Source organism: Lynx canadensis, chromosome B1 (genome assembly GCF_007474595.2).
Source record: "Lynx canadensis isolate LIC74 chromosome B1, mLynCan4.pri.v2, whole genome shotgun sequence".
NCBI classification, from domain to species: domain Eukaryota; kingdom Metazoa; phylum Chordata; class Mammalia; order Carnivora; family Felidae; genus Lynx; species Lynx canadensis.
This window is the reverse complement of record NC_044306.2, coordinates 123,981,024-124,008,736: the sequence shown is the minus strand read 5'-3', so window position 1 is coordinate 124,008,736 and position 27,713 is coordinate 123,981,024. Positions and strand designations below refer to the sequence as shown.

Here is a 27,713-nt window from a genome sequence, read left to right as displayed (position 1 = left end):
TTGCACTGACATTATTCAACTGAATAGTTAGCCCTAAAATATGTTCCCCTAAACAAAGCTGATTAAAATTTAATTAATATGAGCTATGTGAAGGAGTTAGAGAAAGAGGAAAGACAACCACTCTAAATAAACCATGACCAAAATCTTCTAGATTATTTATTTTAAAGGGGTAGGACTTTGGTGTAAAAATTATTACAGAACACCAATGTACCTTTTCAAACATGTCACCCGCTAGTCTCCTACACAAATTTTTTACTCCACTTACTATATAAAACATTAAATCTTTTCTATTTTAACTAAAAGAAATATCAGAAGCATAATTTAAAATAGAACATACTGATTGAAGATGCTCTTTAACCTGTAGTGCTTTTCTATTCATGATATCTGATCCTCCATGATAAAACTGATCATAGCTTGCTGGTCCTGGACTATCTGAAACAAACTTCTTAAAACGCTCCTCCCGGTTTTGTAGACTATGGCCTCCTTTTATATTATACTAAATTAGAGAGAAAAATATGAAATAATTTTAAAAAAACATTTTATAATTAATACCTATTTGGTAAATTTTACATATTAATATGAACAAACAGTTTTAAAACCCAACCTGAGAAAGTTAAGCCTCTTAACTAAAGACACAATTCTAGTAAAAGGGGATAACAAGAGAGGATGACAATTATCGTTTTAATTCTGACCTCAAACTAAAATTTACTGTACTTAGGACACTCTAAGAGAATACAAAACTCAGTTTTATAACAGGAATCAAGACATAGGAATCTTCAAAGTTGTACAGCAGGAATAAAGAGTATGTACTAACAGGCCTCTGGAGAGTATGCACCTCTGAAATGAGCTTAAAAAACTGGTATTCAGGGGCACCTGAGTGGCTCAGTCGGTTAAGCGTCAGATTTCGGCTCAGGTCATGATCTCATGGTTCATAAGTCGAGCCCCGTGTTGGGCTCTGGGCTGATAGCTCAGAGCCTGGAGCCCGCTTCAGATTCTGTGTCTCCCTCTGTCTGCCCCTCTGCTGCTTGCACTCTGTCTCTTGCATTGTCTCAAAAATAAATAAACATTAAAAAAAATTTTTTTTTTAAACTGGTATTCACACTGCAGGGAAAAATCAAACCTTCCAAGCTTGTTTAGGATAAATTATTTTCATGAATTATTTTTTGGCTACATCTAGGGACGTTTATGTAGGCTTACTGGCAACAGCATGGGTTTTTGTTTGATTGATTGTTTTTTTGTGTTTTTTAACAGCTTGGTTTTATCTCAAATTAGTTTTACACATTGTTTTTTGCAGAATAGGTACAGGGAGGAATCTCCCACAGCTCTCCATGCCACATGTCTGGATTCTCTGGAATCAGAAAATTATCAACTCGGTAATAGTCAGTGAATTCAGATAAAATTCCATCATATTAGTTTCAATTAACAGTCATAGTGTAATCATTTAAAAATGGTTCATAGTAATAGTGGCATTTGATTAATCAGATTTTTTTAAGTTATTCACTTACCAATACATACTCATGGTATATAAATGTCAGTTGTTCATAATCACTATTAATTGAGTCTATCTCTAGTCTGCATCTTATTCAGCTGCTTTCAGCTTTTTTTTTTTTTTAACATTTTTTTTCATTTTTAAGAATGAGAGAGGGGATAAGTGGGGGAGAGGCAGAGTGGGAGACATAGAGTCAGAAGCAGGCTCCAGGTTCTGAGCTGTCAGCACAGAGCCCCATGTGGGGCTCAAACTCACCTACCCCTAGATCATGACTTGAGCTGAAGTCAGACGCTTAACCAACTGAGCTACCCAAACGCCCCTGAGCTTTTAAGAAATACACAAAAGAGGGGCACCTGGGTGGCTCAGTCAGTTAAGCCTCCAACTTCGGCTCAGATCATGAGCTCCCGGTTTGTGAGTTCCACCCCCGTGTCGGGCTCTGTGCTGACAGCTCAGAGCCTGGAGCCTGGTTCAGATTCTGTGTCTCCCTCTCTTCTACACCTCCCTTGCTCACTCTGTGTGTGCGTGTGTGTGTGTGTGTGTGTGTGTCTGTCTGTCTGTCTGTCTGTCTGTCTCTCTCAAAAATAAATGAACACTTAAAAAATTTTAAAAAAAAGAAATACACAAAAGGCATCTTATGTTAAAAAAATGAATCAAAATTATATTTTTAGGTCATCAATTCACTACTTAATAGCCGTTTTAATGAGATCATAATCCCTATGTTGAAAAGAGCTTGGACCTATAATAAAATTTAATGATTTTGCAAAAACATTAACATTACAAGTTAGATAAAAAGTAAAATCATGTGAAAGGAGAACATGTCCTCAAAACTTGATTATTTGAAAGCCATTACTATAGTCTCTATGATCTTACATTTCACACTGCAGTTTGAATTTATATTGAACTTCAACAGAAGACAGTAAAATTAATCTGATTTTTTAACTGGTAGAAATTAACCAAGAATTTTTTTCCAATTATTCATATTTCATAATTACCAATTCTACTGATTTTACAAGAGTTTATAAAAGGAACTACATGTCAGATAAATAACCCAAAAATTATATTATGAGGTAACTATATATTTTATATGAAAATCTGTGAGAAAAATAGCCTTACTACTTCTTGGGTACTGTGCTTTTGTCTATATGCTATGGTTACTTGATGAATTACTATATTGCCACCAACCTCCCAACAATAAAGGAGGCAGAGTCTCATCTGAAGGGTGAGGCCATGCACTGTATCACATACAATATCCTATCCTTCAACTCTAGTGAGATGTATTTTTCAGATCAAAAGTAAAACAGGGGGGCCTGGGAGACTCAGTCGGTTAAGCATCTGACTTCGCCTCAGGTCATGGTCTCACAAATCGTGGGTTCAAGCCCCACATCGGGCTCTGTGCTGACAGCTCAAAACCTGCAGCCTGCTTCGGATTCTGCGTGTGTCTCTCTCTTTTTGCCCCTCCCCCCTCACACTCTGTCTCTGTCTCTCAAAAATGAATACACATTAAAAAAAATTTTTTTTTAAGTAAAACAATTTGGACATCTATTGCTAGGCCTAGGTAGCGAGAAATATGAAATATAACTATCTACATCCACAGAAGAGATCTCCACATCTAGAACCAATCTTACATAGCAAGAAACAAGATGGTATCTGCCATGCAGAGACAGCTCACAAACTAGAACAGAATTAGAACCAGGAAAACATAAGTGAAATCTGAAGTGACCCTTTGGAGTGGTTTTCATTCTAGGAAACAGGATCTGAACAGAATAAGGTATATGACTTAATAGGCTAATAAAATAAAATAAATTAAATTAAATTTCATTTGAAGTCTCCAAATAATATTTACTAAGTAATTGCTAATAGAAAGCAACATTTCAACCTATGCTTCCAAAATAAAAGTATTAAAATAAATTATTAATCATTTGCATTAATCTCTAATAAGATTATCCCTTTAATTATTATTCAGTATATTAATTATTTACAGAATTAGTATGCTAACTATGCCACATCACAAACATATTTCCTAATTCAGTCATTTAAAATAATGAACTTTATGTTTTAAACAGTGTGATAAATTCACATTTCTTGAAGTTCGAAAAGTTCTGTAGGAATTTAGCCTAAAACTACCAAAAAAAAAAAAAATTCAACAATTGAGTAAATAAGTCATAGTCATCTTTTAAATGAAGGAAATCAATCTTCTCTTGGCATTTGTTTATAGTTTTAAGAACAAAAATAGAGAATACTAGAACTTTTTTTTTTAGGTCAACTATTACATTAAAAAAATTACATTTTCTAATTCCTTATTCTTGAAATCCAAGAAATAAATTGGAATAAAATAAAGTCTGATCTAAATTGCATTTTGCATTATTTTACATGTGGAATTCACTAAAATCAGTATTAATAAAATATCCCAACACCCTCATATTTGTCATATTTAACAAGTTTGAAATCTATCTATTGTATATTTTATTCCATTCCCCTCTTCGAAGAGTGGAGTTACGGTCTTTATAAAGCACTACTGGTAGAACTAGCAAACCCACAGACCCATAATACGCTGGCCATAGGCCATGGAGTGGAAATAGGAGTGACATTTCCAATTAACTGTAATGACCCACTACTATTTTTTTGCTTTTTGTCCTCTAGGCATTAGTATTCTAGAAGTTTAAAGAAACCAGGAAAGAGCCATAAATGTCCCACTGAATTGGAAGTTGAGACCATGCCTGGCCATTCCAGCTTCCTTATGCTAGAAAGCTGAAAACAAAATAAGGAAGTCAGTGTATTGGCTGAGGTGATTAACACTGGCCAGCACTGAAAAACAGGACTAATGAGGGCCACAGCACTGTGGTGGGAAGAACACAGAGACACACTTTGCAGAGCTTCCTCGAACTATAATGCCCAGTGAAAATGCTAAGAGCAAGTTTATATAAAGATTTGAGAAGGACGCCTGTGAACAGAGCACAGACTTCTTAGAACTAAAGACTGTAGTCACCACATCAAGCTAAAAACTCCACCAGATAAAGTCCCTGTTAAAGAGACAGGGAACACAGAATGAGTAATGGAAAAATCTTAAGCCACCTACAGCTTCATGATCAGTTACAGAAACTAACAGATCCCATCTGCATTTCCTTGCTTCCCACATCACTTTGTTTTCATTTTCCCCCTCTCTCTTTCCCTCTTCTGTTGTAAAATGGCAGCACCAATAATGGATAACATTTATTGAATGCTACCTATAATCAAGCACTATTTTTAAATGCTTACTAACATTTAATTCTTAGAAAAAGCCTACAAATTTAGTATCTCTGTTAAACAGATGAGGACACTAAAGCCCAGAGATTAAGTAGTGAAGATTAAGTCTTACAGATAGTAAGTGGCAGGGACAGATTTCAAACATAGGTAGTCTAGGGGCACCTGGGTGGCTTATTGGTTAAGCGTCTGACATCAGCTCAGGTCATGATCTCATGGTTTGTCAGTTCGAGCCCTGCGGCAGCTCTGTGCTGACAGCTGAGAGCCTGGAGCCTGCTTCAGATTCTGTGTCTCCCTCTCTATCTGCCCTTCCCCCCTATCGTGCTCTGTCTCTCTGTTTCTTTCTCTCTAAAATGAATAAATATTAAAATTTTTTTTAAAAAACAAAATGAAAAACAAATGTAGGCAGTCTAATTCCAGAGTCCACACTACTAACCACTTCTTTATAGTATCTCATGTTCTATTTACTTACCATTTAATCTATAAGTTGCAGAATAATTGAAAAGGAATATGAAAAAACAAGAGCAAAAATGGCCTTAATATAGAGATCCATTCAATAGTCACACTGTAATACCATCTCTGAATGCAACAGCTAGACACTAGTTTGGCTCCTTCAGAGAAGTTATACTTGAAAATTATACATAAAATAATTTCATTTTTAAAATTATATATATGGAAAGAAGAATTGTGTGTATGTGTAGTGCACATTAGAACAAAGAGAACTGGACAGTCAAGGGGTAAAATGTAATGTAAATCTATTGTTTTCTATCTGTCCAGCAGATAGAAATCTTCCCTATACTTTGTGGTTTTAAAGGAGGTTCCAAACACAGGATCCTCTATCCCAGGAACCATTGGACCAATCAGGTTCTCCCTACTGGGAATTTTAACACTGAGTGGAGTCACACATAAAAAACAGATGGAGTTCTAGAATTAAGTTATCTAATAGCAGTTCCCTATTGCAGTTCTTATTTCTGACATACCTGGAATCGTCTTAGTCCTGTCCTTCCTTCAGACCTCACTGTTCAATTCATCCTTCAGGTCCATAAGCCACCCAAATACTCTTCCTATAAATATTATTGTAAATCCAGTATCTGTCTTAGAAATCTATTTTATTGCTTCCAACAAAAAAATCCTGATAGAATAGTTGCTATTATTAATTTAGGAAGTCTAATTCAACAATTAAGGCATCAATGACTGCACCTGGGCCTCCAACAGAGGAGATAAAGATCTGCTGGGCTCAACTAGGAGTCATTATATATGAACACAAAATGTATGTGAAAAGGGTAAAAGATGATATTCATGATTATGAAGATATTGGAGTTACATCCATGGCTTCTGAACATGAATGGGTCATCAAAAATATTCTGGTCATAGACTCTTGAGACTGTATAGGTGCAAGATGAGACAATGGCAATACTATAGCTTAAGAGTATGACACAAAAACTAATTCTTTCACTCTACTGCCACCCTCCTTCTACAGATCTTGATCATTTACACAACTTTCACATACCATAATTCATTCAATAGTCTTATTCTCCCATTGAAGAGTCTCAAGAACCATGAAGCATGTAACAATGTTTTATGTCTTATAGAATATATAGAATAATGGAGAACACCCAACCAGGCAATCAATATTAAACACATTTATTTTCTCTTATTCTAATAACAAAATATAGATTAAAAGGAGAAAGAAGATGATATGAAGGAAAAATAAAATATGATAAATGACATATTAGTCTATTAGAGGAAGAAAGTATGATTCTTATTAACTCAGACAATTATAACTACTACAAATTTACCTGTGCTTCTGAAACATTATAGTGTCCTGGACCTGGAACAGCTTTCTCAGTGTTAGAGGCAATAGTAAAAGTACTGTCTCTGGCAGCCAAAGAAAGGAATGGTGCATAGCCACCTATAAAAGTAAAATCATATCACTGGCAGATAAGATAGGGTCCCAGTGACTTCACAGAAAAAGCATCCAAAATATATAAAATCATTTAGTAACTTCAGTTGTTGAGACTACATTTTCAGAACCAATGGGTACCCTCAGAAGTTGTTGCATTTTTTAAAAAATCTGGTGTAACAGCAGAATGTTTATTAATATATATTAAATAAAAGAACCTACAGAACTGGAATTCCTAAACAACAGAAAAAAATACTTAAAGAAATAAAAAACAAAAGTCCTTTTTCTTTTAGGTACATCTGGTTGAGATGAAAATGTCAGTTATGCTTAGCTAATAAAATGTTTTTATCCACAGAAGACCAGTGTTTCATATTCTGGAATAGCACCTACTATTTGTAGAAAATAGCACATATAAAGTTGCAGAGACAGCTTAGATCGAAATAATTTAAAGTGAGTTTACAGCAAGTAATTAATAATGTCTCTTTACTTTGGTACATAGTTGGTACTTGGTAAATATTTCTTGATTACCTGACCCCAAATAAAGATTTACAAATCTAAGATACAAATTTCATTGGAACAAATAATCATAAAATTAGACAAACTTAATAAATTTAGTAGACACACGTAGTCTGCTGAAAGATTTATAAAAAAATTTTAAGAAATGGAAAATGAGTATAGTGTAAGCAACACACATTAAAGAAGTGATGGAAGAGAATAGAGCAACTATCTTCAACAAGTTATAAAAGAATGAAAGTGAGGCCTCATATTTGTGTGAATCTTAAACACTAAAGGAAGATGTACAATACTGTGAGAATACATGGTATTAATTAGTGTAGTTTAAAATCTTGTTAATCTTGATTAAGGAAAAATATTTTTAAAACAAGAAATAATGTGTTTATTTTACAGCCCACATTTATTAAAATGCAACTGAAATCAAGAATTATTTGTTATACACTAAAGAAAAGCAGCAAACCATGAAAGAGAACAAGATACAAATTTCCTTCAAAACACACACATACGCACACACAAACCAAGCCACAGATTATAAAAACATGAACAGTGCACACACCAGAAAATTTCTCCCAAAAGGCAGAAAAACAAGTCCCATAAACAGGAGGAAAATCACTGAAAAGAAACAGATCTATCCGTGAGAAGATGGGATTAACACACAAGAACATTAAGGTATCTGTTATAAATATTCTTCATATGTTCAACAAAGTAGAAGAAAGATGAACATGATGAAGAGAGAAGATATAACAAGACCCAAATCAAACTTCTGAAATGAAAAGTACATTCATAGGATTAACAACAAATGTTTCTTCTCAACATTTCTTCTCAATTCTTAATCTCTTTAAAAATAAAAAATTTAATGTTTTATTTTATTTTTGGAGAGAGAACGTGAGCAGAGGAGGGGCAGAGAGAAAGGCAGACACAGAATACCAGCTGTCAGCACAGACCCCGATGGGGGGACTCAAACCCAAGAATGTGAGATCATGACCTAAGCCAAAGTCAGATGCTCAACCCATCGAGCCACAAAGGTGCCCCTAAAAATAACCATTTAAAGCAAAAATAATTTGGAACTTTCCAGAACGCTCACTGAAAAGCAGAGAAGCCGCGGCTGCCCAGCTGCGCCCAGCAACACATTCCTTCCCGCTCCCCCACACCAGCCTCAGCCCCCTCACCGGATGTAGAAAAAGGTAAAAGAAACTACTTACTATGATGTTTTGGGGGTCAAACTCAATGCCACCCAGGAAGAATCAAAAAAGGCTTACAGGAAATTGGCTTTGAAGTACAACCCTGACAAGAAGCCAAATGAAAGAGAGAAGTTTAAACAGATTTCTCAAGCTTATGAAGTGCGCTCTGATGTGAAGACAAGGGAATTATATGACAAAGAAGGAGAACAGGCAACTAAAGAAGGTGGAGCAGGTGGTGGTTTTGGCTCCCCCACGGACATCTTTGATATGTTTTTTGGAGGAGGAGGAAGGATGCAGAGAGAAAGGAGAGGTAAAAATGTTGTGCATCAGCTCTCTTATGTAACCTTAGAAGATTTATATAATGGTGCAACAAGAAAACTAGCTCTGCAAAAGAATGTGATTTGCAATAAATGTGAAAGCCAAGGTGGTAAGAAAGGAGCGGTAGAATGTTGTCCCAATTGCCCGGGTACTGGAATGCAAATAAGAATTCATCAGATAGGACCTGGAATGGTTCAACAAATTCAGTCTGTGTGCATGGAGTGCCAGGGCCATGGGGAACGGATCAGTCCTAAAGACAGATGTAAAAGCTGCAATGGAAGGAAGATAGTTTGACAAAAGAAGATTCTAGAAGTTCATATTGACAAAGGCATGAAAGATGGCCAGAAGATAACATTCCATGATGAAGGAGACCAAGAACCTGGACTGGAACCAGGAGATATTACCATTGTTTTAGATCAGAAGGACCATGCTGTTTTTACTAGGCGAGGAGAGGATCTTTTCATGTGTATGCACATACAGCTGGTTGAAGCACTGTGCGGCTTTCAAAAGCCAATATCTACACTTGACAACAGAACCATTGTCATTACCTCTCATCCAGGTCAGATTGTCAAGCATGGAGATATCAAGTGTGTGCTGAATGAAGGCATGCCAATTTATCATAGACCATATGAAAAGGGTTGCTTAATCATCAAATTTAAGGTAAACTTTCCTGAGAATGGCTTTCTCTCTCCTGATAAACTCTCTTTGATGGAAAAACTCCTACCTGAGAAGAAGGAAGTAGAAGAGACTGATGAAATGGACCAGGTAGAACTGGTGGACTTTGATCCAAACCAGGAAAGATGGTGCCATTACAATGGAGAAACATATGAGGATGATGAACATCACCCTAGGGGAGCTGTTCAGTGTCAGACCTCTTAATGGGGCCAGTGAATAACACTGCTGGCATTTTATATGCAGTAGTGAACGAGTGAAGGACTATAATCATAGCTCACTACTTGCTATTGTTTTTGTTTTAATATTCAACTATAGTAGTGTTTTAAACGTTAAATGAAGAATAAAAAATATAAAAGCTCTGAAAAAAATTTAAAAATAAATAAACAAAGCAAAAATAATTTAAGTTACTGTGACATAGCATATATATAGAAGTAAAATATATGGCCACAATGGCACAAAAGATGAGATGGGAGAAATGGAAGCACACTGTTGTAAGATTCATACACTATATGTGAAGTGGTACATTATTATTTGAAGGTAGACTGTGATAGGTTAGAGATATATATTTAAACCTCAGAGCAACCGCCACAAAATAAAGAAGTGTAGCTAGTAGGGGCACCTGGGTGACTCAGTCGGTTAAGTATCCGACTTTGGCTTAGGTCATAATCTCAGTTTCATGGGTTCGAGCCCCGTGTCAGGCTCTGTGCTGACACCTCAATGCCTGGAGCCTGCTTTGGATTCTGTGTCTCCCTCTCTTTCTGCCCCTCCTCTGCTTGTGCTCTCTCTCTCTCTCTCTCTCTCTCTCTCTCTCAAAAATAAATGTTTAAAGAAGAAGAAGAAGAAGTGTAGCTAGTAAAGCAATAGTGGAGATAAAAACAAAATTATTTTTAAAAAATAAACCCATTCAACAAAGGTAGGCAAAAAAGAAAAGAGAAACAAAGAGCAGATGAGATAAATAGAAAACAAATACCAAGAGAATAAATATAAACACAACAATGTTGACAATTAAATAGAAAAGTTCTAAACACCCCAATTTAAAAGGCAGAGATTGCCACCTGGATAAAAAAGCAAGACCTAACTCCATGCTGTCTACAGAAAACCCTCATAAAACATAAAGACATAAAGAAGTCATAAAACATAAAACATAAAAACATAAGTTAAAAATAAAATGGAAAATATATACCATGCATCCATGAATCAAAGGAAGCTGGAGGGACTATATTAACATCAGACAGAGCAGATTTTAGAACAAGGAAAACTACAGAGAGACGCTGCTTTCTGACAAAGGGGTCATTTCATCAACAGGATTTAATAATCTTTAAGAAACGCAAGGAAGTGATTGCCATAAAAATCAGAATAGTGCTTACCTGTAGGGGAGAGGAAAAGAGATATAATTGAAAGGGAAGTTTGGCAATGTTATATCTCTTGAGTATTCACTTTTTGTGCCATACTTTTTATGCAATTTTCAGCATAAGTATTTAATCTCACAAGTTTGTTTTTTTTTTTTTTTATTTAGCTCCATGCAAACACGAGGTAATGTGAGATAGGTATGAAAACAAAAGCTAAGTTCAGACTAGTTCTGAGGCAGCTGTCCTAACACCATGGCAGAGATTCTAACTGAATCTACCTAAACAAGTGTGAAATTAATTGCAAAATATTGAAATTCATATAAAAATGGGAAAAAACACACAATAGCCCCACATATTGAAGAAAGCCAGTACTCATAAAATCTTCATGGAAGTTTTCCAAAATTAATTATATAGAATCTTTAATCATTAGGCTAAAAGTTTGTATGAAATATTGAGCTCAAGTAAAACCACAAGAAAATTAAAATGTTTATACTAATTAGCTCCATGAAAGAAAGGACTTTTCTGTTTTATTCATAACTATATACCTAATGTTTACATATACCTAATGTTTAACGTTTACAAGACATAGGACTTTTAGTGCTAAAACCAGAACATTCCCATATAAATCAGGATGGTTGGTCTCCCTATCATAGCACCCTGCATATTAATAAATAAATATAGAATTCAATAGGTGATATTCTAAACTACACCATTACTCATTCATTGAACAGTGAACACTTTATTGTGTGCAGGGAGAGGCAGTGAGGGTACAATAACAAATAAATTAAATCCCTGCCCTCAAGAAGTAGGAAAGCCAGACAAATAAATAATTACACTACAAAGAGTGTTGCCAATAATTAAGATATAAAAATATAGGAGAAGATTCTGGGGAATTAGGGCTGATGGAGTGTGAGACAACAGGTTTGATTTGTGACATGGATATATTGGCATATGAAGTGCCAATTATGAATAATAAATCAAACTGTCAGGTACAAAGAAGAAATTAGGAATATAGAAGAAGGAAAGATTTGAGAAGAAAGAAATAAGTTCAGTTTGGGAAATACGGAGTTTGAGGCACCAACAACAGAATATAAATCAAACTGGCATGAAGCAATAAAAGTCAGTACGTTCTGAGAAATAAGGTGGGCAGCATGTGATTAAAGGACAAATTCTATAGCCACAGCTACAGCCACAAAACCAAAAGGTCATTCTTCACACAAAAGCAGTAACTCCTGACTCGATTTCAGCTCAGGTCATGATCCCAGGGTCGTGGGATCAAGCCCAGCTTTGGGCTCCATGCTGAGCATGCAGCCTGCTTAAAATTCTGTCTCTCTCTCTCTCTCTCTCTCTCTCTCTCTCCATCCCTCTATCCCTCTCCTTATGCTCTCTCTCTCTCTCTCTCTCAAATAATAAATAAATGAATAAATAAATAAGCAAGCAAGCAATAACTAGATCTTTGAAACATCCTCATCTTCAGGAACATCAACATATCCAGTAAACGTATACCTATTGTTTATTTAAACTTAAATACAGATTGCATTCCCTGAGGTGGTCTCCCTAAATTCTGATTGGCTAATAACTCATTATTGGTGGCATAAGCACATAGTTATAAGTACAAAACCATAAACAGCTCATGCTTCTGTGGCAGGTAAAGCTAACCACTCCTCCATCAAAGAAGAAATCTGGGAGCCAGTGTTACCCAGCTTAGATAACTGATATAGAACCAATATAGATAATTAATACACAGCTAATGTACGGTGCCCTTATTATATAAATCAGGTTCAAAAAGCAGTTAAATCCTCCTTAACACAATAATGCCAGGAGAAGTCACATTACTAAAAGAACTATGTTTTTATCATATTTTACTAGGGTGGTTGTCTCTGAGGAAAATTTGCTTTGATGAGACAAAATATGCTTCCTACTTAGAGAAATGAGAGAAAATCAGGAATAGCTCTCACTAATCTGAAATTGGAATATCCATTATCTCTCCTATTCATGAAATCAGAGCAGCTTAGTCCTGTCCATTTTAGGCTGTAAAGCCTGGGTTGAAAGAGTCTTTCTGATTCAATGGCCAAAAGCTGGGGCAATGAAGTTTGCAGATTGGGGTGAAAAGAATTTCCTGAGGAAAACGTGAAGATAATACACAAGAGCATTGACCAAGCAGGCTATGGTAAGAGGAAGGGTTAAAAAGAAAGAAAGGTTAGGAATAAAGAGCATTTGCATCTTTCTTTTGAAGATCTAAGACTCGAAGATCCTCTGCTCTTCTATGATTCAAGGTAACAAGTTATATAAAGTCCCAACATCTAATCTTCCTACATAATATTCTATAAAATCTACATGACCCTTAATTGAAATAACTGTGTATATTTCTGCATAGTCCAGTGCATTATCCCAGAGAGGTAAGGCAGAATAAACCTTGGAAAGGGGTAATAGCTCCTTTTTTTTTACATTTATTTATTTATTTTAAGGGGGGGGAGGGAGAGGGAGAGGGACAGGGGGAGGGAGAGAGAGAGAGAGAGAGAGAGAGAGAGAGAGAGAGAGAGAGAATCCCAAACAGGCTCCACGCTGTCAGTGCAGCGCCCAACCCAGGGCTCACTCCCATCTGTGAGATCATGACCTGAGCCAAAATCAAGAGTCAGATGCTTAACCAACTGAGCCACCCAGATGTCCCTATAATAGATACTTTGAAATTATCCAGTACAGAAATGATATCTGTACCTTCTACTGATTATCAGCATGTGGTCACTGAGTATTGCTAAAACAGGGCTCAATAGGATGCAGCTGCTCAGAGTTGCCAAGCATAGAATTTCTTAGTTCATTTTACAAGTCAGAAAGGCACAATTCCACAAAACAGTAAAGGAAGACCCTTGTTGCAACACCGCACTTACTGCTAAGCAGAGTTCACACAAGTCATGTAATGAGTTTTTAACTCTATGTGTAGTTCATTAGACCTTTTTTCTAACTTTATGCCAAGAATTATTGTTTATTTTTTAATTAAGCCTTTATATGTTATGCTATTGAGCTAAAAACTGAGAGGTACCAGTAAAGATCATGGTTATTGCCCCCCAAGAAGCTCACATTTTAGTGTGGCAGCCACATAAGTTAACAGATAATTAAGATACAGTATCAAAGTGCTATGAAGGAGACATTAAGGAGTCAAAGAATGACCTGAGAAATCGTAATCAGAGAACAATTTCATTTCACCTGAGTCTGAAAGAAAAAGCAGGACTCAGTCAAATGAAAAAGGAAGAAACAGCATAGTGGGCAAAGGTATCAGCAGCTGCAAAAGCATGCAGGTGAGTAAGCACGAATTTATAGAAAATGCAAAGTTGGAACTGCTGATATGTATACAGGTCAAGTGTTGGGTGTGGGTGCCTGGAGAGATAATGTGGGAGGCCAGGTCAGAGATGAGACCATGAAGAATCTTATGCACTACGTTAAGTACATCAGATTTTAACCTTAGTGTTAAAAGAACTTTTTTTTTTTTATCAAATAACATAACTATATCTTAGAAAGATCATTTTAGCCATAAGAGAAAAGTTGGAGACTGAAATAAAGCAAAAAACAGCAATATTTTATTGGTTTAATTCAGAATAGAAATAATGAGGCCTGAACAAAGTCAAGGGCAGTCAAATGAAGAAAGGAGACTAACTTGAGAGACAATAAGAAGATAGAATCAATAGACCTTAATAAGCAACGGGTATGATCAGTCAGAGAAGAAGTCTAGAATAATTTCAAAGTTTAAAGTTTATGACTGATTGACAGGTAATTTTTCAAAGAAGCTAGTAACGATGGGGAAAATGATGAACTCAGATATGTGGAGCTTCAGATGTCACAGACCACCCATATAAAGATGTCCAAAACATTAATAGCAGTAAGAAAGCCCTAAGATCAGAAGAACGTTCATCTTAGAGATATAAATCACCTATATCTCTAAAGACTTTCTTCTGGAAGTCTTCAGAATCAGAATATGGATAGTTCAAGCTATGGATCTGAATGAGAAAGTATACATGAGGAAAGCAACCAGCAAAGGATGGAAAATACACCATATAAACATTTAAAAGCATTGAGAAAAATAAAAACCTTTAAAGAGGGCAATGAAGGATTGGTTGTCAAGGTGGGGGGGGGGGGGAATGATTCCCTGATTCAGTGTGTAACAAATGTTTATTAGGTCCTAACCATGAATCAGGCACTGTTTAAAGACAGTGTCAAAATAAGGACTAAAAAGCATCACAGGTATAAGTGTTTTGGGTGGTGGTTGGTAGCTAATATATTGCTAGGGAGTTAATGTTTAGAGCAACTCCACTGTATTAAATACAGACATAGGCTCCAAGAAGACTGATACAATATCAGATGCTGAAAAGTAGTAAAATTCAAAATTAAAGCAAGGACAAATGAGAAACCTGCACTCCACCCAAAGAAACCTAAATCAACCTAATATCCTAATCTGATCGGTCATATAGAGCAATGGATTCGTTTAAAAATATATAGTGCAACAACAGAGAAAATGCAGATTAACAAGGGAAAAACTACAGCTTGAATGGTAGTAAACTCCACAAAATCATCAGATTAGAAAAAAGCAGAAAACAAATTAGAAATATTTGTTATGGGGGTCCTGGCTGGCTCAGTTGGAAGAGCATGCAACTCTTGATCTCAGGGTCCTTAGTTCCAGCCCCACGATGGGTGTAAAGGTGACTTTAAATCATATTGCTAAATAGAAATATAAAAGTTAAATCTTACTAAATAAAGTATCTCTGGTTAATGGTAGCAAATGTGTGTCAGGCAGACAGGATTACAAGGAAAAGAAACAGTAGGCAGTAAGAAACACAGAATTTAGAGACTCACATAGTCATCAAGAGTCAGTAAATCAAAATCCCAGATCTAACGTGTACAATTTAAAGTTTGATGGAGACAACCATTGTACCATCTTATGTCCTAGCCATACGATTACTGACTTTGTGAAATAAATGATTTTACCAGTTACCGCCTATAAAATAAGGAGAGATTTTCTCTGCCTAGTTCATGTTTTGTTATATTTATGAAGTGATACCATTATGTTTAACAGGCACACAGAAGCAGGGCAGGCCGAAAGTGAGGTGCCTGTCACAGAATGCTTGCCTTTCCCTACCTCTTACCTGTTGCCTGCCGCTTCAGGAAAGGTATCTGGTAGGACCCAGGACCCACATGCTCCTCAGTGCTGCCACCTTCAGACAATCTGAGCAAGCGGGGAGCCCGATCATACATAATTGCAGGAGGGAGGGGCGGGGCGGGAGGAACTGCCTCTGAAAAGGGATAAAAACAAGGCGACTAGAGAAGGTGTGCAGTAAAAGGAAGGTTACGACAGTCTGTAGAGGGAACAGAAGAGCTTGAGTAAATGGACGAGCTGCCGTAGGGAGCTATCTCCCACCTGCTCATTGGGGTCAGATTTCCCCTAGGCCAAATTCTAGCCCCGTGGAGTGCGACCAGAGATAAGCTATCCTACACAAACATCTATCAGTTCACCAGGCGAGAGGTGAAGCGCTCCGCCAAGAAAGGAGATTAAGTACGCGCCACTCGGTGTGCTTCCGGCCTTCTCTCCGCCCCGGAAGTCTTTGGGAGAGAGAGGTTGAAGCGCTCCTCCAACTCCGCGGCCGAACTCTCCAAGCATGCGTACTGAGACGCGAGCCCCTCCTCCCACAATCCTTCACGTCGGAGCTCACCGCCTACTCAGCCGGAGGGCTGGGCGAACCTTGGATCTCCTTTTGAGGCGCCAAGTGTTTCAGGTGCTGGGCTTGTCGGGAAAACTCTGGAAAACACGTTAGACTAGGTTAGAGCTCACTTGACCATGATCCCTTTCCGCTATAAACCAGTTAGGGCGTCTGGGAAAAGACTACCAAAAACTATGAAAGAAAAAACCATTCTCTCGAAGCAGAGCCTGGGTTCTGCACGCTCAGCCCCCACTCCCATTCCAAATACATTCGCACCCGCAGAGGGAAAACACCTCTGACTTTACTACACAGATAATCCAAACAATGAAGAGATACTCAGGAAGTGGTGGTGAAAAGAAACGGTTGGAACCCAGGGAGGAAACGAAAAGCTCACCAACTGAAGCAATGCAAAGTTCAGGTAACTGAAAGCTGCTTTTGTTGTCACATGCCAGGCAAGGGCAACATTGACTCCTTACTCTTAATTGTAAAGCAAAGGCTTGAGAAAACAGTCCATCCTCTCTGAACCAATGAGTCGCTTAAGCTTAGGCAGAAAGAACCCGGCTTCTGCAGATGTCTTAAGAAATCTATGTCAGAATCCACCTTATAAGGTTTCTCAGGCTGGGTTTGGGGGGTTTTTGGTTTGTTTTTTGCTCTTTGTTTTTCGTTTTTCCCAGCAAGAATACTTTCCAGATTCTAATCACCCTTAAAGGCTGAAATAAGTCCTGCTTTGACTACGCCTTGCCCCCAAATGAGACACAGAACTTTAATTTGTACCTACTACAAATTTTTACAGTATTTAGATTCTGTAGAGCACGATCTGATGTTCAATTCAGTGGGTCATTTAGTATGACAGTTGTTCCAGAAAGATCAGAATGCTCTCCATAAAAGGATAGATGCTTCCCAAGGATGTATCTGTAATACCTCTTTTTTTTTCCTACTCAGCTAGCTGAATAATTATTTATTTACTTAAAAAAAAACACATACTGGCATGTACTATAGGTTCAGTACTCTGCTGGACTCTGGGGATACAAAGATACAGGAAAGTTCAGCCTCTGGGATTCTGTATGGAATGGAGTAGGGATGTGTATTAGCCATAATATGAGGTGATGAGATGTATAAAATCAGAAAAAGAAAATATTGCAGGTCTTTGGAAACCACCTCTCTCTACTAAGAAGCTAGATACTGATCAGTGATCCTTTCTCACTGACTTCATTTTTCTCCTTGCATGCTTACAGACCCCCTCATAGTTTTTTAAAAGTTATTTAAACCTTATTTTCCCAAGGTTCCCCAGATATACTGAGATCTAGAATACACTTACTATTAAATTTTATGATACAGTATGAAGAAAAAAGTCACAGAGGTAAAAAGAGAAAAACCTATATGCTTTGGAGGATAATCCAGTAGTACTTTTACATTAGCCTTCTATTGGTGGACATTCCTTAAGGACATCATTTTCCCTTGACCCAAACAAGAATATAAACCCAGAAAGCAAATTCAATTTTAGGCCGTCTTTGCATAGACATGGTGCAGACTGGCAACCTCTTTCTGGCTGTTCATGTCTACCATCACCTAGCTTACTCTTTCCTTGGACTGATTTGGGTTTGAGATTGGGAATGGAAGTGATAAAGCAGGGTTTATCTGCTTTCTGTCTAATTTGATTTTTGGCCAGTTGAGTCTAACCTAATTTCGACAAAAGGAGTTCTTCATAGAATCTATCCTAGCTTATTCACAGATCTCTAAAGGAGAGTTTGTGACCTTAAGGCCTTTGTACCAGCTAAGAATACAGTGTTTTTCTATCTTTCCTGCCTCCTCACTATACGTTAGTTCCTCAAGGACCTCAAAGAAGGATAGCTGATCAATGGCATGACTCTAATGTTACTGGGTCTTGTGGCCAGATCCTATAAAATAACACACCTCTGTATCTAAATGCAGGTACAACCTCTACACTCTTTATGATTTTGTAATACTTGGAGTCTGTCAGAATCTACATTCTTAACATAGTCTTTCTTTAAAAACTTTTTAGTGTGAAAATCCTTCCTGTATTTCCTTGATCACTGTGGCTGTTCTCTCAACCTTTCCCAGCCATTATTTCCCTCTTATGGTTCAATAACAAAAATGATACACCATATTTCAGAACTGGAAGATCTTTTTAGAGCCTGAGTGGCTAAGTAGGTTAAACATCCAACTCTTGATTTTGGCTCAGGTCAAGATCTCACAGTTTGTGAGTTCAAACACCGCATCAGACACTGTGCTGACAGGCAGAGCCTCCTTGGGATTCTCTCCCTCTGTCTCTGCCATCCATCCCCTGCTCATGAGCTCTCTCTCTCTCTCTTTCTCTCTCTCTCTCAAGAATAAGTAAATATTTTTTTAAACTTTTAAAAAAAAGGAAAATCATCTTTAATTGAGAACAGTAAATATTTTTCATTATCTCTCATTGTGGTAAATATTTCCTGAATAGTTTAGAATGAATATGCTACAGCAAAAAAGAAATATATTAACGCAGAATTATAATTGCATATAAATTCAAAATAAAGAATTTGGCTCAGCATTTCTCAATTCCTGCAAAAATACTTTTAATGCTAATTTACTACCCTATACAACTATTTCTATGGTGTTCATGAGAAATGGAACCTATATTTGAACTAAGATTTACTTGACTACAAAATCTGGATACTTTCCATTCCTCCACATTGGCTACCACTAGAATAAACTTTAAAATGAAGCTTTATTAAATAAAGTTGATTCTTTATCAAATATCTTAACTGCAATGAAGAACTTCATAGTCACCAATTTTTCCTTATAACATTTTGAGGATTAAGTAGATAACAGGTGACATCTGGAGTATTGCATGAGGTGTGGGAATTCTGCCTTAAATAGTCTTAAATACCTTATAAATATTATCAAGCTGAGTTGAAACTGATTTCTTAAACCCATTATGACTTAGTTTCCATTGTTTTGCTTTTTGTAAAAATAAAAATCAAATGATGATAATAAATCACTTAGCGTGTATTATACAACTGAATGTATTTGTCAGTGTTATGAGAGGTCACGCTGTAAAATGGTATGCGTTCAGGTTAAAATGGTAAAAATTTTTATTTTTATTTATATAATAAGCTGAAGCTTACAAAGTATATTTTATGTTCAGTATTTTGTTTAATATAAATGTGTTTCTCTAAACTACAGACTTTGGGGGGAGGCACGGGGGGAGAGAGCACAAGCAGGGGAGGGGCAGAGAAAGAGGGGGACAGAGGATCCAGAAGTGGGCTCTGCCTTGACAGGCTGACAGCAGTGAGTCCAATGTGGGGCTGAACTCATGAACATCGAGATCATGACCTGAGCCAAAGTCAGCCACTCAACCAGCTGAGCCACCCAGGTGCCCCTAAACTGCAGACTTAATATGATTCTGAAATTACAACATTCCATGAAATATGTTTTAAAAATTACAGCACGTTATCAGTGATCACCTGATTTTTTTCACTTACATTTATTGAGCACCTACTATGTGCTTGCACTGTGTGAAGAACCTTATATAAACAATCTAAATAATTTCTCATATAACTCTTGAGGTAGGTTCTATTAATATCTCTGTTAATATGGTGACAACCATTACATTTTTCAACCAGTATCACATAGTTAATGGATAACAAAGCTAGATTTAAAGCCAGTTTGACTCTAGACCTGTTTTCATAGCCATTATGAGGGAAATGTCCCCAACTGTGCTCTACTATCACACGCAATAATTTTTTTCTCAATTCTTATTTGAGATTGGCTGTATGTTTGTTTATTAATCTGAAAAAGGAAAGTCCAGAGTGATATAGTGATATATCAGGAGTGATATAGTGGCTCCTTCATGGCAGGGAACCAGGATGCTCTATTATGCTGTTCCATATCTTGATGTATGCCTCCCAGTCTGACATGAGCTCATGGTCTAAAAATTATTTGCTGGAGTTCCAACCATTATAAGCAGCAGGAAGAAAAAATAAAAAGTGTACAATCCCTCCCTTTCAAGGAGGCCTCCTAGAAGAAACGCAGAAAATATGTGCTTACATTTCACTGGCCCAAACTATGTCAACAGGCACATGTAGATATAAAAGAGGGAAATGTAGCCTATTTCTGGGTACCAGGTTATATTTCTCAGGAGAAAGGAGTCAACGTAAAAAGAAACGCCTCAGTTTTTTCCACAATCACCCTCTTGGGGAACTTTCCCCTCCTTTGATGTCCATGGTACCCTACCTTCCAGGTTCTCATTATACTTTATTGTAAGAGCACCTACTGTCTCCTCTAATTTTTGTTTTTCTCTCATCTTTCTTTCTCTCCCATCCTTTTCTTTTTCCCTTGGTAATGATCCATTCTCAAACCATGTATCCTCTTTGAGATTCATGCGTTTCACGTGCCTGCTTAACATTTAAATATAAGTGATCCACCGTCACTTCAAATATTCTCAAATCTTAACTCATTTTTTTCTCTGGAATGCCAGCTCATCCTCCTAATCTCTTTTCTGTTCAGAAGAGCAGTATCTTCCCATATATAAGCCTTAAACTACTTCTTAGACTACTTCTCTTTGTGCTCCCACATCCAAACAAGTGCCAGTTGTATTGTTTTCATCTCTGTGATCTTTCTGAAATCCACCCCTCACTGAATTCTCACTGTTATTTTGTTGATAGGCTCTCTTACTTATTTGTTGTATTCTAACATTTCAACTGGAATCCTTTTCTAATTTCTCTGTTGCAATTGATCCCACACATATAGTTAGATTAATCTTCCTAAGTACAATTTTGAGAATGTCACTCTCATGCTCAAAACTCTCCTATTGCTATGACGTAAGCTTGGCATTGGGTGTTTCAGACAAGCCAGTCTACTTTCAATTTCTCTATCTTCCAGTATCCCCCATTCATACAAGTTACATATTCAACAAACCTTGCCCTTTTCATCTCTGTGCTTCTATTCAGGACTTTATCCCTGCCTGGAAATGCCCTTCCTTCATTTCTTACTATGAATGGTAAACTCTAGAGAACATCACTTTTTAATTACAACATTTAGATAGCACATTTTTTCTTTTTTTGTTTAATTTATACCCAAGTTAGTTAACATATACTATAATAATAATTTCAGGAATAGAATTTAGTGATTCATCACTTACATATAACACCCAGTGCTCATCCCAACTTCTGTCCTCCTTAATGCCCCTCACCCTTTAGCCCTTCCACCTACCCAGCAACCCTCAGTTTGTTCTCTGTATTTAAGGGTTTCTTATGGTTTGTCTCCCTCTCTGTTTTTATATGATTTTTCCCTTGCCTTATGTTCATCTGTTTTGTATTTTAAATTCCACATATGAGTGAAATAATATGATTTGTCCTTCTCTGACTTACTTTGTTTAGCATAATACATTGTAGTTCCATCCACATTGTTGCAAATGGCAATATTTTGTTCTTTTTGATTGCCGAGTAATATTTCATTGTATGTGTGTATACATATACATATACATATACATATACATATGTATATATATATATACCACGTCTTCTTTATCCATTCATCAGTTGATGGACATTTGGGCTCTTTCCATACTTTGGCTTTTGTCAATAGTGCTGCTATAAACATTGGGGTGCATGTGCTCCTTCGAATCAGCGCTCCTGTATCCTTTAGATAAATACCTAGTAGTGTAATTGCTGGTTCATAGGGTAATTCTATTTTTAATTTTTTTTTTAATTTATATCCAAATTAGCATATAGTACAACAGTGATTTCAGGAGCAGATTCCTTAGTGCCCCTTACCCATTTAGCCCACCCCCTTCCCACAACCCCTCCAGTAACCCTCAGTTTGTTCTCCATATTTATGAGTCTCTTATGTTTTTGTCCCCTCCCTGTTTTTATATTATTTTTGCTTCCTTTCGCTTATGTTCATCTGTTCTGTGTCTTAAAGTCCTCATATGAGTGAAGTCATATGATATTTGTCTTTCTCTGACTAAGTTCACTTAGCATAATACCCTCCAGTTCCATCCACGTAGTTGCAAATGGCAAGATTTCATTCTTTTTGATTGCTGAGTAATACTCCATTGTCTGTCTATACCACATCTTCTTTATCCATTAATCCATCGATGGAAATTTGGGCTCTTTCCATACTTTGGCTATTGTCTATAGCACCGCTATAAACATTGTGGTGCATGTGTCCCTTCGAAACAGCACACCTGTATCCCTTGGATAAATACCTAGTAATGCAATTGCTGGGTTGTAGGGTAGTTCTATTTTTAGTTTTTTGAGGAACCTCCACACTGTTTTCCAGAGTGGCTGCACCAGCTTGCATTCCCATATTTTTAATTTTTTGAAAACCCTCCATACTGTTTTCTAGAGTGGCTGCACCAGTTTGCATTCCCACAAGCAGTGCGAAAGAGATCCTCTTTCTCCGCATCCTCGCCAACATCTGTTGTTGCCTGAGTTGTTAATGTTAACCATTCTGACAGGTGTGAGGTGGTATCTCATTGTGGGTTTGATTTGTGTTTCCCTGATGATGAGTGATGTTGAGCAGTTTTTCATGTGTCTGTTAGCCATCTGGATGTCTTCTTTGGAAAAGTGTCTATTCATGTCTTTTGCCCATTTCTTCACTGGATTATTTGCTTTTTGGGTGTTGAGTTTGATAAGTTCTTTATAGATTCTAGATGCTAACCCTTTATCAGATATGTCATTTGCAAATATCTTCTCCCATTCCATAAGTTGTCTTTTAGTTTTGCTGATAGTTTCCTTCACTGTGCAGAAGCTTTTTATCTTAATGAGGTACCAATAGTTCATTTTTGCTTTTGTTTCCCTTCCCTCTGGAGACATGTCAAGTAAGAAGTTGCTGTGGCCCAGGTCAAAGAGGTCGTTACCTGTTTTCTCCTCTAGGATTTTGACGGCTTCCTGTCTTACGTTTAGGCCTTTCATCCATTTTGAGTTTATTTTTGTATATGGTATAAGAAAGTGGTCCAGGTTCATTCTTCTGCATGTTGCTGTTCAGTTTTCCCAACACCATTTGCTGAAGAGACTGTCTTTATTCCATTGGATATTCTTTCCTGCTTTGTCAAAGATTAGTTGGCCATATGTTTGTAGGTCCATTTCTGGGTTCTCTGTTCTGTTCCACTGATCTATGTGTCTCTTTTGTGCCAGTACCTTAATGTCTTGATGATTACAGCTTTGTAATACACCTTGAAGTACGGAATTGTGACGCTTCCAGCTTTGGTTTTCTTTCTCAAGATTGCTTTGGATATTCGGGGTCATTTCTGGTTCCATACAAATTTTAGGATTGTTTGTTCTAGCTCTGTGAAGAATGCTTGTGTTATTTTGATAGGGATTGCAGTGAATATGTAGATTGCTTTGGGTAGTATTGACATTTTAACAATATTTGTTCTTCCAATCAATGAGCATGGAATGTTTTTCCGGTTCTTTGTGGCTTCTTCAATTTCTTTCACAAGCTTTCTATAGTTTTCAGTATATCGATATTTCACCTCTTTGTTTAGTTTTATTCCTAGTTATTCTGTGGTTATTGGTGCAAGTGTAAATGGAATTGAAATCTGAATTTTTTTCTCATGCTTCATTATTGGTATATAGAAATGCAGCCACTTTCTGTACATTGATTTTATATCCTGCGACTTTGCTGAATTCATGTCTCAGTTCTAAAAGTTTTTTGGTGGAGTCTTTTGGGTTTTCTATATGGAATATCATGTCGTCTGCGAAGAGTGAAAGTTTGACTTCCTCCTTGCTGATTTGGATGCCTTTTCTTTCTCTGTGTTGTCTGAATGCTGGGGCTAGGACTTCCAACACTATGTTGAATAGCAATGGTGAAAATGGACATTCCTATTGTGTTCCTGACCTTAGGGGGAAAGCTCTCAGGTTTTCCCCATTGAGGATGATATTAGCAGTTGGTCTTTCATATATGATCTTTATGATCTTGAGGTATGATCCTTCTATCCCTACTTTCTTGAGGGTTTTTATCCAGAAAGGATGTTGTATTTTGTCAAATACTTATTGTGATGTATCCCATTGATTGATATGCAGATATTGGACCAGCCCTGCATCCCAGGAATAAATCCCACTTGATCATGGTGAATAATTCTTTTAATGTATTGTTAGATCCAGTTTGCTAGTATCTTGTCGAGAATTTGCATCCATCTCTATCAGGGAAATTGGTCTATTGTTCTCTTAATTTTTATTGGGGTCTTTGTCTGGTTTTGTAATTAAGGTAAATGCTGGCCTCATAGAATGGGTTTGGAAGTTTTACTTCCCTTTCTATCTTTTGGAACAGCTTCCAAAAAATAGGTCTCAACTCTTCTTTAAATATTTGGTAGAATTCTCCCTGGAAAGCCATCGGCCCTGGACTCTTGTTTGTCAAGATTTTTGATTACTAATTCTGTTTCTGTACTGGTTATGGGTGTGTTGAAATTTTCTACTTCTTCCTGTTTCAGTTTTGGTAGTCTATATATTTCTAGGAATTTGTCCATTTCTTCCAGATTGCCCAATTTGTTGGCATATAATTTCTCATAACATTCTCTTATTATTGTTTGTTTTTCTGCAGTGTTGGTTGTGATATCTCCTCTTTCATTAGTGATTTTATTTATTTGGGTCCTTTCCTTTTTCTTTTTGATCATACTGGCTGGGTAGATCAAATTTTGTTAATTCTTTCAAAGGCCAGCTCTTGGTTTCATTGATCTGTTCTACTGTTTGTTTGTTTTTTTTGGGGGGGGGTTGTTTTTTGTTTTTTTGTTTTTTTAATTTCAATAGCATTGATTTCTGCTGGTTTGGGATTTTATTTGCTGTTCTTTTTCCACCTTTTTAAGGTGTAAGTTTAAGTTGTGTATCTGAGACCTTTCCTCCTTCTTTAGGAAGGCCTGGATTGCTATATACTTCCCTCTTATGACCACATTTGCTGCATCCCAGAGGTTTGGGGCTGTGGTGTTATCATTTTCATTGGCTGCCATGTACTTTTTAATTTCCCCTTTAACATTTTGGCTAACTCATTCATTCTTTAATAGGATGTTCTTTAGTCTCCAAGTATTCATGGTTTCTCTAAATGTTTTCTTGTGCTTATTTTGAGTTTCACAGCATTGTTGTCCGAAAATATGCACAGTATGATCTGGATCTTTTTGTACCTATTGAGGGCTGGTTTTCTTGTGATTAATTGACTTATATATTTGGGCGTTTCCACGTTGGGGGCATAAATATTTACAATTATTATATCCTTGTTGATTTTCTGCTTAGATGATCTGTACCCTTCTTCAACACCCTTTCCCTTTCTCTGTCCTCTTTCCGCAAAAACAACTCCCTACCCCCCATGGCTACATAACACATTTTAAAGAGTACATTTTTAATATTTGTTGAACTTTTTAAAAAGGATAGTAAAATATAAAATGAAACACCAGCAAAGAAATATTGCTTTGATACTAGCTTAGTATTTTAAATTTAATGAGAACCAAAATTTTTAAATGTTATGAAACAACAAAGGATTAATGGCTACTCCTTGAGAAAAAGAATGGACCATGTTTATCATAAGTATTCATCTCCTAAAAGTTTTCACAGACAACCACATTTGCTGATAGTTTCTGTTGCTTTTTAAAAAGTATTATTTGGGAGACCTGAGTGGCTCAGTAGGTTAAGCATCAGACTCTTGATTTCAGCCAGGTCACGATCATGGTTCATGAGATCAAGTCCCACGTCAGACTCTGCAGACAGTGCAGAGTTTGCTTGGGATTATTTCTCTCCCTCTCTCTCTGCTCTCCCCTGTTCTCTCTCTCTCTCTCTCTCAAAAATAAATAAATAAATAAATAAATAAATAAATAAACAAACAAATATATATTTTTTTAAAGCAGGCATAAATACCAGATGAAAATGATAGCTAAGTCTCATGTAACCTAAAAAATGATAATTCCAGTATTACTTAAAATATTCCATATTATAGATAAAGATAGAGCTTCTCATTTTAGTTCATGAAACCAGTATAACTTTAATATCAAAAGGTGATCAAGATTCTACCAAAAAAAGAATAATATAGGTAATCTCTATAATATATATGTAAAAATTTTAGTGAAATAATAGCAAATGGGGCACCTGGGTGGATCAGTTGGTTAAGTGTCTGACTCTTGATATCAGCTCACATCATGATCTCACAGTTCATAAATTTGAGCCCAAGTCGGGCTCTGCACTTACAGTGCAAAATTATCAGCGAAATTAATATATGCTCATATCAATAGATGCAAAAAAGGCGTTTGACAAAATCAAAGGACAATTCCTAATAAAAATTCTTCATGTATTGGAAATTGAAGGATATTATTTTAATATAATAAAGAATACTTAAAAAAATTAGAAACAGAAAATATTAAATAGCAAAACGCTAGAACTATTCCAATTGAAATTAAAAAACAGATGTTTCTATCAAAATCATTAATAATGAATACAATAAAACAAAGTAAATAATGTATTAAATTGGAAAATATATTTTTGCCCTTGTTGTGATCAAATAACAAAATGACACAGGAAAGTGTATTAAAATTACCCTAGAATTAATAAGAGAAATAAGTAAAGTGACCGGGTTCAAGTTAAATATATAAAAACCAGTAATTTTTTAATCTATACTAATAAGTAACTAAAAAGGAAATTGTAAAAAAAATCATTTGCAATAATGAAAAAATTATATACATAGAATTATGCAATGGGAAACTCATAGAACCTAAATACAGAAGATGTAAACAATGGAAAGATACCAAAGTTAAATTGGAAGACAATATCATAAAAATATCAATTAGGCTATTGGCCTAAAAATAGACAAATAGATCAAAAGAACTAAAGAAAAATTCCAGAAATGTTTTCCAATATATGTAGCCATTTAATATAAGACAAATGTATTTTAAGTGAGAAACAAATGAACTCCTTAATAAATTCTGCTGACACAAATGACTACCCAGTTTAAATGACAGTAGAATTTACCCCTATATTTCACATTTAAAAAATAGTTTCCAGTTGGAACAATATGGAGAAGATTTGAATGGCCCCTGTGCTAGGATGGCATAAAAATCCATGAAGCATTCCATATTTGGGGCCATTAAGGAGGGCACTAATTGTGATGAGCACTGTGTGTTATAGGTAAGTGACGAATCACTAAATACTACTGCTGAAACCAATACTACACTACACGCTATATGTTAACTAACTTGAATTTAAATACAATCTTAGAAGAAAAAAAATAAAAATAATTTCCAGATTTTTTAAGATGTAAATGTAAAACATGGAACATTAAAATTCATATGTAAAAATCTAGAAAATTATATGTATGGGCAAGGGAGAGCTTAACCCCTAGAGACAAAAACTTAGAGAAAAGATAGTCCTTATATGACAA

The 27,713-nt window shown here is 36.3% G+C and overlaps 1 protein-coding gene, 1 non-coding gene and 1 pseudogene across 2 annotated transcripts in view; 2 read left to right on the top strand and 1 right to left on the bottom strand.

Annotated features, from left to right (window-relative positions):
• STPG2 (sperm tail PG-rich repeat containing 2) overlaps positions 1-15,912 on the bottom strand; it is a 308,430-nt gene extending 292,518 nt beyond the window's left edge. The window contains exons 1-2 of the mRNA XM_030314485.1: positions 15,804-15,912; positions 6,529-6,641 (exon numbers count right to left, since the gene is read on the bottom strand). Coding sequence (XP_030170345.1) covers positions 6,529-6,641; positions 15,804-15,912 — 222 coding nt within the window. The remainder of the gene's footprint in view (positions 1-6,528; positions 6,642-15,803) is intronic.
• On the top strand, positions 7,294-9,660 carry LOC115511570 (annotated as a pseudogene).
• An 11,397-nt stretch (positions 15,913-27,309) lies between the features above and the next one.
• Positions 27,310-27,414, top strand: LOC115513177. The gene has a single exon (XR_003968599.1). It is a non-coding gene; the product is annotated as a U6 spliceosomal RNA (small nuclear RNA).
• The last annotated feature ends 299 nt before the right edge of the window (positions 27,415-27,713 follow it).